General features: G+C 39.8%; 4 protein-coding genes across 4 annotated transcripts; 2 read left to right on the top strand and 2 right to left on the bottom strand.

Annotated features, from left to right (window-relative positions):
* Positions 1-848: 848 nt before the first annotated feature.
* LOC125218024 (aldehyde oxidase GLOX-like) lies at positions 849-2,514 on the bottom strand. The gene has a single exon (XM_048119616.1). The coding sequence runs from the start codon at positions 2,511-2,513 to the stop codon at positions 900-902; it is 1,614 nt and encodes a 537-aa protein (XP_047975573.1). The 5' UTR covers position 2,514; the 3' UTR covers positions 849-899.
* A 1,894-nt stretch (positions 2,515-4,408) lies between these two features.
* Positions 4,409-6,153, top strand: LOC125218027 (V-type proton ATPase 16 kDa proteolipid subunit). The gene is made up of 3 exons (XM_048119621.1): positions 4,409-4,614; positions 4,684-4,969; positions 5,725-6,153. Exons 1-3 carry the CDS (start codon positions 4,536-4,538, stop codon positions 5,855-5,857), a joined length of 498 nt encoding a protein of 165 aa, XP_047975578.1. The 5' UTR covers positions 4,409-4,535; the 3' UTR covers positions 5,858-6,153.
* Positions 6,154-7,378: 1,225 nt separating this feature from the next.
* LOC125218023 (uncharacterized TPR repeat-containing protein At1g05150-like) lies at positions 7,379-10,169 on the top strand. The gene has a single exon (XM_048119615.1). The coding sequence runs from the start codon at positions 7,619-7,621 to the stop codon at positions 9,995-9,997; it is 2,379 nt and encodes a 792-aa protein (XP_047975572.1). The 5' UTR covers positions 7,379-7,618; the 3' UTR covers positions 9,998-10,169.
* A 195-nt stretch (positions 10,170-10,364) lies between these two features.
* LOC125220741 (cyclin-dependent kinase G-1-like) lies at positions 10,365-11,401 on the bottom strand. Its single transcript, XM_048122887.1, has 2 exons — positions 10,705-11,401; positions 10,365-10,591 (listed from the first exon to the last, which is right to left on the bottom strand). The coding sequence occupies exons 1-2, from the start codon at positions 11,399-11,401 to the stop codon at positions 10,365-10,367; spliced, it is 924 nt and encodes a 307-aa protein (XP_047978844.1).
* Positions 11,402-13,504: the final 2,103 nt, after the last annotated feature.

The following is a 13,504-nucleotide window of genomic DNA, read 5'->3' on the forward strand; positions in this document are numbered from 1 at the left end:
CACCATATTATTCGGGCTAATTATATAAAATCAAATTAAAATTACACCATAAAACAATTACATTTAGTCCTCTATATTCTATAAATGGAAGAAAGTAGCTGACCTTTTTCTTGTGAATTAAAAAGGATATATACTGGATATGATATGAATAGGAAAACTAACAACCGAAACTCGAAAGTGTGTTCATTTGTCCAAGATTTGTTTTCTTGCTTTTTTTTGTCATTTGTATTTTATTGTTCCAATTAATCTTTTAACGTGTTTTACCATGATGAAAATAAATGTCTTTATGAATTAAGTACAATTAAAATCAATTGTAAATTTCATCATGCATTCTTCAATTTTGAGACGCTACCAAAAAAATAATAGGAGCATTAGTGTATTCAAACATTAAGTATCAAGCAAATTCAATTTTGAATCATCACTGAATTGAATTCAAACAAATCTTGGTTCCTCAAGGACTCAAGGTAGGCACCATTTACAACTTGTAATAAAACTATTATCAAATGTTATCACGTGAAGTAAGAGACAGAAATTCTGACGAACAAAAAGTTATACAATTAGTTGTATTTTGTCTTTGTTATATTATTATCACTTTCACGAGCTCACAAATGTAATTTTGTGTGAGAAGTCACGTCTATTCTTTACATATATACGCGTGTTCTAGGCTGGATTGTTTCGTTTTATTTCTCATTTCAAAATAGTAGTAGTACCAATAATATGGACTTCATGATGGAAACTTATAAAATACGACTGAAATTATAGATCTCCTTTTTAAATAAGTCTATTCGCTCAAGGTAATTGACAAATGCATGTTAAAGAACTAGAATATATATATTAAAATAAGAAATTGACAGTCAATCCAATTCTTTTCATGTATACATGTATATATAAAAAATCCTTCATCTTATTTGGACCCATATACCTTCACTAGGTATATTCCGATGAACCACAAATAAAAGATAGTATCCGGGTGGGGCAACATTGCCCGAATCCGGCGAGACGACCCGGATTTGACTTGAATTACCGCTTACTGTTACGTTCCCTCGACCTAGTAGCAACAACCTTTGATTCATCGAAAACGAGTGAGTTGCAAACGGGGGTGCCACCATCGTAACCATAACTGAAGCATTGTCAATTTGACCCGAAGGGACCGTGAAGCCTACTACAAGTGGTTGTCTATAGCCAATTTTAGACTGCGAGGCAGGAGAAATAATCTTTGGGCGCGTGCTAGCATACGACGAATTCAAGTAGGAGGGAGAAAATGCTTCTAAAGTTAAGTCAGTTGGGAATAAAACTCGAGTGAAATTATAATACGTGTGAGGATTGCTCCCACCAATGATGACTCGACCGTCGCGTAGTAATACTGCGGTCGAGTGGTACATTCGAGGAGTGGAACTGGAACTCTGGACCTCGAATCTCGACCCAACAGGGTTTTCGGGTCGGTAGATAACCGGCGCGAGAACCGGGTCCCTGGACAATTCCCAGCCGGCCGTGCCCGAAGCGGCCCCGTTGATAATCAAGACATCCCCATTAGGTAATAAGACCATATCCCCCATGACCCGGGGACCAGGCATGGTCTCCATGGCCCACTCGGGGTTCTGCTCATTTATTCGAATCCTACCACACGTGTCGAGCGCGGTCACAAATTTCCCATTATTAGCACTGACATAAGCTCCTGCGGGCGCACCCCCGCAAACGAGGACCTGAGCTCCGGAGCTGCTGTTCAACGGGAGCAGAACAGCAGAGCCGGAGCTCGGGTAGCTCCTCGGATCCCCACCCGGGATCGTCGGGTAATTTTTCACAACCACTCCGCGGACATAATCTAGCAGAATTGCTCGATTATTCGCGAAGATGAATAGATTTCCATCTACATTCAAGAAAACAAAAGGGTAGAGATTATTCTCAACACGAGGATCATTGGTTTGGATGAGAAACGGGAGGCTGCGCGGCGCGCTCCGCCTCGGGTAGAACTCGTAGCTGAACTGGCGGCGGCCGCCCACGATGATCACCCCGCCGCCGTCGGGGAGGATGTGGTTGGTGGCGTACCAGCGGCGCAGCGCGAGGGCGGGGTTGATCTCCTGCCAGTCGCAGGAGGCGGCGGCGCCGGAGCAGGGGCTGAAGAGGCGGGCGGCGCGGTCTCCATCGTTGTAGCCGCCGGTCTGGAGGAGGGTGCCGTTGGGGAGGAGGGCGGCGGAGGAGCACCAGGTGTCGGTGAGGAGCATGAGGGGGCGGACGGAGTTGGAGGCGGGGGAGTACTCGACCGAGTGGGCGGTGCAGTCGAGGGGGAGGGCGGTATCGTTGGGGTCGCGTCGGCAGCGCCCGGATGGGAGGGAGATGTTGGAGGGGCCGAAGTCGGTGCGGTCGAAGATGAGGACGCGGTCGGAGATGAGGAGCTGCATGTGCATGGCGGAGACACCGATGTTCGGGTGGAGAAGCTCCCACTCACCGTTGGCTGCGTGGTTAGGGAGGACGAGGACGAGGACGAGGACGAGGATAATTAGTGGTGGAGGCATGTTTTTGTATTGCTAAGTTTTTAGATTCAAATGTAGACAAATGATGTACTATATATAGTACTGTTAAAGTTAAAAAATTTCGATTTTTTTTCATATAGCAGCAATACATGATTAATTGAATTTTTCAAGTGCTATTTTGATCAAATATTAAATTGTCAAGGTCTTATAAGTAGATACTCCATTAGCTTTCATTTATGTGAATAGAATACTCATAACTAAGTATTTAAACTTACTCAAAGCTCATGTACGAATCAATGTAGAGTTCAAGTCTATAATAATATAGGTTTGACTTTTATATGACAAATTAAATTAGCATGTCTAGCGTCCTTGACTAACTTAATGAGCCAATGTCATGCTTCTTGGCTTCTTGCTGCTGTTCATTTTTTCGCTCTTAGCAATTGGAGTTTAAATTATTTTTATAAATATTAGATTGACCTTTTAATTTGGCTAATGTGTGAAGGTATGGAGTATATATACATATATTGAAATTAATAATTTTATTATTTGTACTTATCTATCTATCTATAGCAAAATGTTGGAGTAACATAGCTACTAGTATTATACTACTATGGTAGGAATTCCTTCGAAGGAATCGTCAGGTATATAATACCATAAATATTGCTTTCATAGAATAATAAAGCCTATAATTAAACCCAATACATGATGTACTGAATTATCGACATATGGAGTATTCATAAAATGGATCCAGTCAATAATCAACGATTAGAAGTAACTCATAAATTTAATCACTTGACTTTGTCTAAGTGATCGTTACAAGTTAATTCAATACGAATGATTTTATCAGTTTAAAACGCAATATGTAGGATATTATTGTTGCCTCAATACTTCGAAATAAATTTAGAAGTTAATAGGAGTAACAAATATGACTATAGGAGTAGTATTTTCATTTAGAAAAACAGCATTGTCCCCACAAAGAAGAATCGCAATATTATTTTATTTGCATCATATTTCGAATTAAATCTATATATGAAGATGAGGTTATCCTTCTAGCAAGAATATACTATATCCTTTCCTTAAAATAACAAAACAAGGAAATCATTCGATAAAGAATAAGTACATAGGTTTACATGACTTTATAATCTTTGGTTTAGAAGAATCAGTGCATAGCTTTACATGACATTATAATCTTAGGTTTAGGACCATTCTTTCGTCTGACAAATAATAAGTATGTTGAATGACTGAATCAGACATAGATTTATTAAGTTTCTCTAATCAAAACTAGTGTACAGAGAATTGTTCTTGTATAGAACTGTATTCATGTTGATACCGAGATGTTAGTAATGTATTTAATTAAACGCGGGAAACAATTAGCACAACAGTTAATTATCTTATAGTGTTTAAATTTCGAATTTCGATACATTATATCGTTTGTGAATCTAGATCTGGTCACATATATTATTTTCGTGCAAAACGTTAGATGTCAATATGAATTACTGACGCGAAATATACAATTTCCTCCGTACTATAGTAGTAGAGTCAATTTTCCATTTTGGGCTATCCATAGTAATAATATCATTTCCTTTTTCAGTAAAAAATACTTCATCCGTCCCACTATAAGCGAGTCACTTTTCTTTTTGATATGTCCCATTATAAGTGAGTAATTTCCATTTTAAGCAAAAAATCTTATCTCTTATTTTATTTTCCAACCTACTCTATTCTTTCAAGTCCTCTATTATCAATTCCTTAAATCTTGTGCCAGAAGAAGTGGCTTGCTTATGGCGGCACAGAAGAAAAACTCTTACTTTATTCTCTCTATTTTTAAATCTAAATGCCGGAGAAAAATGCACCCAGTACTATGGAACGAAGGAGGAGGTGGTATAAGAGAAAGGGGTAAATGGGTAATTTGAAATAGGGATCGAGTCGAGGTCCTCCACTCGCATTCTCGCAATCCAATCAATCAGATAGAAGAAGCATATAATACTAATAATCAAGCTCTAAACTTTAGCTTCATTCATCAATCCGATCAGATCCGATCTCTGCGCTAATCCAAACCGATCCATCATGTCGTCTACCTTCAGCGGCGATGAAACGGCTCCGTTCTTCGGCTTCCTCGGCGCCGCCGCCGCTCTAGTCTTCTCCTGTAAGCTCTCTTTTCATCCACGGATCGGATCCGCCCTTCAATTTCAGATCTAAATTTGTTTCTGATTAGGTATGGGAGCGGCTTACGGAACCGCCAAGAGCGGCGTCGGAGTGGCGTCGATGGGTGTGATGAGGCCGGAGCTGGTGATGAAGTCTATTGTTCCGGTGGTCATGGCTGGTGTTTTGGGGATTTACGGCTTGATTATTGCTGTCATCATTAGCACCGGGATTAACCCTAAGGCCAAGTCTTACTACTTGTTTGATGGCTACGCTCACCTCTCTTCTGGACTTGCTTGCGGTCTCGCCGGCCTTGCCGCCGGTATGGCCATCGGAATCGTTGGTGATGCTGGTGTTAGGTTATTTCTAATTCCTTCATCCTTGATAAATTTCTATTTTTTTGTTTCTTTTTCGTCATCTGGATTAGGTAATAGTAGTAATTTCTTAGTTGTGGTATTGCTCTCCGTGATTGGTTTATTGATCGTTTGCTTAGTTCCATATAATCTACTGTTTGACATTTTCTGCGTGTGTATAATTTTTAAATCTGAGGGATTTGTGCTACTAAAGGCTAGCTTCAGTATTATACTAGTGAATGAAACCTATTACCTCTTGCATTAAGGTTCTTGTTCTTGTTTTCACATAAAATGAATGAGAAAGGGACAAGCTTTAAAAGTATTTCTATAACTTTCGAATTACATTGCCTAGATGTTATGCTACTAAAGGCTAAGCTTCAATTTTATACTAGTGAATGAAAATGAAACCTCTTGCATTAAGGTTCTTGTTCGGTTTTCAAGGTTATTACTAGTTTGCTTTGTTATCACATCGAATTGATGAGAGTGGGATAAAACTCTTACATTGCCTAGATGTTATGTTATAAAGGTTAGCTTCAAGATGAACTGGTTAAGTATGAGGAGGATCTGGGGTGTGGCTATATGGGGAAATTGACCAGATAGTGTTCTTGTTTACTGCACCTTTGGCCATTTTCATTCTCAGTCAAAACGTGGCATTTGATCTTAACTGCATTCATTGACCAGAAGTGATCAACTTTGTGTTTTCTTTTATGCATATTGTTTTATGAGACTACACATTCACATTCCACTATTTTGTATGACAGAGCCAATGCACAACAACCCAAGCTCTTTGTCGGAATGATTCTTATCCTCATTTTCGCTGAAGCCTTGGCTCTCTATGGTCTCATTGTTGGTATCATTCTCTCATCTCGTGCTGGTCAGTCTAGAGCGGATTAGGCGAACTGAATCTCGATCTCGGCTTATGCGAGTTGCTATTCTTTCCTTAAATTAAGAATTATAAGTATGTTATCCCTGTTTGGCATGGTAGTTTGGCCATGGAGTCTCAAGTTTTCTTTTGTGCGCGTGGGAAGTGCTTGGCCATTGAATTCGAGGGTTGACATGTTAAGTTGGTAGGATGTAGATGATGAGTTTACTTTTCAGGGAATAAAGTTGTTCAATACTTTGATGTTGGTGTATTTTGGAAGAAACCATATTTGATTCTTGTTTCTATGCATTAATTCTTGTTTCTTTTTTGTGATTAGCTATGCATTAACACATAACCATGAATGCCCATCTTTGCTACTAGACTTTTAATGTTTTCATGAGTTGTAGTAGTTATTAGTTTGATCTGTTTTATTGGGGTTAACACACCCAAACAGGAGATGTGTGAGTATTTATGAAAGTAAGAATGCCTAATGTTCTAAAAAAATGGTCCAAAACTAACTTGTTTCTGCTCTTCAATTAATTACTCCATCTGGGAAAAGATGTTCCATATATACGAGCTAAGTTAGAGGAATATGAGCTCAATGGAAGTTAAATAAGATATAATACTTTTAATAGTACTTGACAACAAATAAGAAATATGGGACATTAATAGAAGAATTGAATAAAACAAAACTACAATAGTTCATATATAACGTAAAGTTCAAGTGGAATATTGGACAGAAAAATTGCTTTATAATCTCAATGAGTATGTCATCATATCAGAGATGAGGATACAATGATTTAAAGTAGAGTGGATATAACCATATAGAAGAAAAATTCACCCCAAATGGAAGTTGAACTGTTTTATTACACTTAAATTGCACGTGAGAAATAGGAAAAAGTGGATGAAAAAGTAAAATCTAATCTACCCACCACTATTATGTTTACATGTGACACATCCTAAAGTTTTGTAGCTTTTCCGAAATTTCTAAAACCAGTTTAGTAAAGTTAGATATGGGGACTCTATATTATGTTAAGACCATTAATCAGCCAAAGTATCTATGCATTAGGTGTGAATATTGGTGCTAATATTTTATTTTCAAGTTCAAACAAATATTTTATCCGGTCTAAGATGGTTTTGTTTAATTCTTAGAAATTTCATATTTTGTTTCTTACATAGCTACTTATGTTAAACTTTATGACATATTGACATTCTAAAATGATTACTTTTGATCAACACTCATTCTTCTAAGGGAACAATTTAAAGTACAATTCGATTAATCTCATTCCACACCAATAGGATGTAGGAGTAGCAATTACTACTATGTTTTAAAAACTTTATTTAACATACAAGATTATTATTATTATTATTATTATTATTATTATCCTGAACCAACTATTGAGATATTGAAGATTTGACCACTTCCTTCTCATTACACTTGTCATAATTAAGCCAATAATGACACCCACTAAATGATCATTCATTAACCCCGCAATAGACCATACTTAAAAGAAAATGAAGTCTTAATTCACAGATTGATTTAATTAATTCCCAGTCTGTCTCCAACCAACATTACAGTTGCAGAGATACACTCTCATCCATCCTCAAATAGATTTCATTATGAATTCATCTCTCAATTCTCTAATAATTTCCCCACATATTCTGTTCCAGCTCATTAAACTCTTCGTATAAAGCCCTAGCTCAATTCAATCCCTGATTTCGCTCTCAATTTAATTCCCTCGAGCTCACTTTTTCCCAATTGAATACCCAGAAATTGGGGGCGAGATCGTGCCATGACGACTCGAGGGAGCAGATCGGAGAAAGTGAGGCGAATATTCCGGCAATTTGACGTGAACAGAGACGGGGGCTTGAACCGGGAGGAGATGGCGGCGCTTGTGGTGGCTGTGAATCCTAGGGTTAAGTTCAGCGACGAACAGATTAGTGCAATTCTCGACGAGGTTTTCCGCACCTACGGCGAATTCATCGACGGCGAGAAAGGCCTCACCTTTGACGGACTCCTCCGCACCTACGACGACGGTGCCGGCGACGTGGACAGAGATTTCGAAGCCCTCAGCCTCGAGCTGAAGGCGTCGGAGGAGGATAAAATCGAAGCTTCGGAGGAGGCGGCGTCGTCTTCCTCCGTCGTGATGGAGCCTCTCAAGAAGCAGCGCACTGCTGCGTGGGCTGCTTCCCCTAACCACGGCATTGTGTTCGATGACACGTGGAACCTTGTAGATGATCTGGAGAGTCTTATCAATAGGTTGAAGACGAAGCAGATGAAAGATGGGAAGATCAAGAATGACAATTCAGACGTTTTCTCCGATCCGGGATGGTCTAGAGAGCTCGGCCCGCAGTCTAGTGAGATATCAGACAAGAGAGTGGTCTGGGACGAGGCTTCTTCGGATTATGCAGCGTTCGTTAAGGAGTTAGGAGTCCTGAGGTCGAGGGCGGACAGAGCACGTTCGCCTGCTGAGGCGTTTGATGGCCAAATGGCCATCGGTCGGGTGTTGTACGAGCATTACCTGTTTAACGAGGCGTTGGTTAGTTTCAAGAGGGCTTGTGAATTGACACCTTTTGATGTGAAGTCTCATTTTAGAGCAGGGAATTGTTTGTATGTTCTTGGCATGCATAGTGAGGCGAAAGCCGAGTTCTTGCTTGCTTTGGAGGCAGCAGAGGCTGGTGGGAATCAGTGGGCTTATATTTTACCTCAGATTCATGTGAATTTGGGGATTGCACTTGAGGGAGAAGGTATGGTTCTTGGTGCCTGTGAGCATTACAGGGAGGCTGCGATCCTCTGTCCGACTCATTTCCGGGCTTTGAAGCTTTTAGGCAGTGCCCTGTTTGGTGTAGGGGAGTATAAGGCAGCTGTGAAGGCCTTAGAAGAGGCTATTTACATGAAGAACGATTACGCAGATGCTCATTGTGATCTGGCTTCCGCGTTGCACGCCATGGGCGATGATGAGAGCGCGATCAAGGAGTTTCAGAAGGCGATTGATCTGAAACCGGGTCATGTGGATGCATTGTACAACTTGGGAGGATTGTATATGGATATGGGAAGGTATCAGAGAGCCTCGGAGATGTACACTCGTGTTTTGGCCGTCTGTTCGAGCCACTGGAGAGCGCAGTTGAATAAGGCTGTCTCGTTGTTAGGAGCTGGAGAAACCGAGGATGCTAAGAAAGCTTTGAAGGAAGCTTTAAAGATGACAAACAGAGTGGAATTGCATGATGCTATAGCTCATTTAAAGCAGCTGCAGACAAGGAAGTTGAGGGGGAATGGTAATGGCAATGGTGAAGCAGCCTTTGTGACTGTGGAGCCCTCGAAGTTTAAGGCCGTGAGTGAGAAAACAACGTTAAGGCCGGAGCTAGCCATCGCGCTTGACATCAGAAACTTCCAGAGGGTCACTAGATTGAACCGGTGTGAGGTTGAGAAGATCAAGAAGGAAATGAGTGAAGGGAATGTCCCTATTTCCTACTCCGGCAGTGGCATGCCGGAAAAGTCCATACGCAAAGCTTCACTCGAAGGAATCCTCCACAAGTTGCTTAGTTTCTTGAAGCCAGAAGCTTTTGTGGGAGCTGTCAAAGCTATAAACCAGAAAATCCTCTGTGTTTTAGACGAAACAGAGTCTGGCCGGGTGGATTTGGGCATGTTTTTCGCAGTGCTTGCTCCTCTCTGCGGCGGCTCTGCAGAGAACCGGAAGCAAACTGCGTACGAGTCACTCCTATGGCGCCCCATGAATGAAGGCAATGCGCAGATCAAGAAATCCGACGCTCAGAGATATATCAAACTGTTAAGGAGGATCTACATTCCCACACATGGCATAAGTGAGATCTTGGAAATTCGTGGGGAGAGTGATGATAACTCGTTGGTTTCATCGACAGAGTTCCTTGCGATGTTTGATAATCAAGAATGGGGCTTTGGCATCATGTCGACCCTCTTGAAGCTCGAAGGTGGAGATAGGAGTCGCCATGGCCACCACGTTTGTTGTACCTGTCGGTATCCCATAATTGGGCCGCGTTTCAAGGAGACAAAAGCGCGCTTCAGTCTGTGCAGCCAGTGCTACAGTGAAGGGAGAGTGAGCTCTTCAGGCAAGCAAGAAGAGTATAGGTTTAAGGAATATGCAAATGAGGCTGTCAAGGATAACTGCCTCTGGTTTGGTTCCAAAGGGTCCTAACTTTGTCTTATTTTGTTTAAATTTAGTGTAAATCATAGTATTAAGGTTTGTGCACTAAGTCCTTTTGATACGTTTGGGTCTGAATTCTTTGTTTCATTGCTTTGAGGTTTGGCAATTGCTGTTGACTTCTACTCTCAATATACTCAAGAACTATCACTTTCTTTGTTTGAAATAGTGTGACAGCACTACAGTTTATACATGGATGTGTATATTGTAAACTAACAACAAGATGGAGTATATCAAAAATAGTGATTAAACACACAGTTGGAAGAGTGTGACAGTACTACAGTTGCAAGATGAATACAAAAAAATCAGTTAAGTATTAAACACAATACATATATACCAAGTAAGAAAGTTTCACTAACTCTCAACAAAATCCAGAAGTAATTTCATCTTCAAACCAAGCATGATTGAGAGCCATTCCTGCAGTCATCCTCTTCACTGGATCATAACACAACAACCCTTTAAGCAGATCAAATCCATCTCCCGAAAGCATCAAATTTGCACCACAAATAGAACTCTCAACATTCTTCTTAGCACTAGGATGGCCAAGAATGCAATACATCTCATGCAACTGATCCTCCTCCGACTCCCCTCGAAACAACACCTCGTTCAACACCATCTCCGCAAATATGCACCCCACGGCCCACATATCCACCGCGCACGAACCCCTCCTCTCCCCAAGAAGCAACTCGGGCGCCCTATACCACAGCGTCCCACCTTGCACTCCTCCTCCTCGTCCTCATCCTCAACCCTAATCGACAGCCCAAAATCGCATATTTTCAACTGCCCCCCTTTGCTTACTAGCACATTCGCGGGCTTGAGATCCCTATGCAGGACCTTGTTCCGATGAAGAAACTCTACACCTTGGATCAACTGCTTCATCAGCTTCTTCACTTGGCTGATTGCAAGGCCATGATCATGATCTCCCTTGAGAGACATGTATCTTCTTAGATCGGTCTCCATGTACTCCATCACCACATAAACGCCGTCGTACTCATCCACCGCGACCTCCTCGAATCGCACAATGCAGGGGTGGCCAGCGAGGGACTTAAGGATATCGATTTCAGCCCTTGTCGAGGGAGACAGGCCGTTGAACTCCTCCTTCATCGCCATGATCTCTCCGGTTCTCTTGTGCTCGACTTTGTAGACTACGCCGTAGGATCCTGAGCTAATCTTCCCCAAACTCTTGTACTCGTCGACGCTCACGCAGTCAGGAAACGCATCCTTGCCGTAGCAAACCCTGGGTTTCTTGAAAGCGACGTCGTTTGTTGCACTCTGCAGCAAGATGTTTGGTTTCTTGATTGTGATCCCTTTAGGTGGCTTGGATCTGCGAGCAGCCTTTCTTCCACGGAAAACGGAAAGGTAGGGTTTGGAATCGTTGTTGAAGATTTGAGTAGCCATGAGAGAGCAAATCTATGTTTGTTTCATTGTTGGCGGCAGAAGAACTAGTTCTAACTTAAACTCGATTAAGGTAAGTAAGTTTATATTTGGAAAGTGTTTCAATATCTAAAGTTGGCGCGATGGTAATGAAAGATTGCATTTTTTTTGGTAAGCATACGTTGGAATTTGAAGCATACAAGGAAATAAGAATTTCCATGTTTAGCATATACTAGAATCAAATTAATTAATTAACTTAATAATAAAAATAAAAGTTTTCATGATATACAGTAGTACGTACTAATATACATACTATCGGTTGCAACAATTTTCATATTCCGCCCTTTGGATTTAGAAAACAAATATGGTAAGAGCGATTAATTAAGTAAATAAATTTGGGATTAGTCAAAATTGGTCAAATTTAATGATTTTTGCAGTAATTTATCTTTGAAAAATTCTCCAATTAAATGTATAAATATTTAATAGCGTGTTAAAGAAACTATAGAATTAAAATTGGAGAAGTAGAAAAGTTTCAGCTATATTAATTGAAAATATGCAATAGTGCCTAGTGGGCCGTCATGGGATGACGCGCGGTGGAAGATTGCCCAATGGTCAATGGTGGAGTTGAGGGTTGAGTTGACCACCAGTTTTAAAGCAAGTGAAAAATGTGACTATTGTTGTGGTTATTGTACGAAGTCGACAACGGTGGTGGTGACGGCCGATTTTCGTCTGGATGACTCCGGCCAGGTTTCGAAGATCCATTGAATTTTATAGCCTTTTTATTAGTAGTACTTTTTTTTTATTCCTTTCAAATTAATTTTGGTTTCGAATTAAATTTGTTGTTTTAGTTCATGAATTCATCTTCGATTCATAAAATATACAGTTTATTAAATTAGGGAATGAAATTATTACTAGTCATTGTATAAGTACATATTTTATTATTTGGAGAGTTTTGTTAATAACTAACGGTGGGGTTGAGGGTCGAGATTTCTAAGAAGACATAAGACTCAATTGAATTCGAACCCAAATGATGCATGTATCTATTAATAATTTTTCTAAATATTATGAAACTAATTGAATTTGATCAAATCTTATGATTAGGTGACATGACGATTACGAATTCTTTTCAAATTTTAACATTTAAAAGATATTAGAGCCGAATCAGCTTGGAAATAGCAAACTATGCATATAGAGTTTGTGCAAACAATCATAGTGATCATAGCAAACTTTCTCAACAACAAAACGCCAATAGCAAACTTTTAGCTTTGACAACCGTGTGTTTTTGGTCAATAAAGTCTGATTATTTCATTATATTTTTAGTGGAAATAAACTAAGATTGTACTGATTAAAGACTAATTATTTAGACAAACTTGAAATTTCACGTGATTCATAGGTTGATGGGAAAAAAAAATAACAAACACAAACTTACACTTTGATGATTTCACATATTTTCCACTTTTGCGGATTATATTTATATCTATTATAGATTGTTGAGAATACAATATTGACAATTGAGTTACTTAATTTCTTGTAGACTTTTCCATAAGCAACTACTCCATAATACAGGAAAACACCCGCATACATACCATCTAATTTAGTCGTGTGTGATTATGCAAAGTTTTACTAAACTACACACCGTAACAAAGTGCAATAAAAACACGAGCACAAACGCACGAACATTGAATCCGAAAAAGGCAGGGAGGAGGAGGCAAATCGGTGGGATGCTCCGGTGCAAATCGATTCCAGAGAACTGGGGATGGTGCAGTGCATATAGTAGGCACACGCACAAAAGTCTTCGTCTTAATATATATAATGACTTTTTCAGCAATTTGTACTACTATAAAAAAGAAAAAGACACTCAAATAATTAAATTCCAATGAAATCACTAAGGGCAGAACCGTATTAGAATCTGTTATGGCTAGATGTAGCAAATTGATTAATCAATAATCACACATTAACATCTCCGTACTTGTTAGAAAATCCTTTCCTAAAAATGTGGCATTTTCTCATTCTCAACAACCCAAGATCATTATGAAATTCCGAAAGGAGTAAATTGACAACCTTTTCATCTGTCACTTGTAAACTCCCATAATCACTCAGAATTTTTCTTGGTTGTTTGTGACTTGT

The sequence above is a fragment of the Salvia hispanica genome, chromosome 4 (assembly GCF_023119035.1).
Source record: "Salvia hispanica cultivar TCC Black 2014 chromosome 4, UniMelb_Shisp_WGS_1.0, whole genome shotgun sequence".
NCBI lineage: Eukaryota > Viridiplantae > Streptophyta > Magnoliopsida > Lamiales > Lamiaceae > Salvia > Salvia hispanica.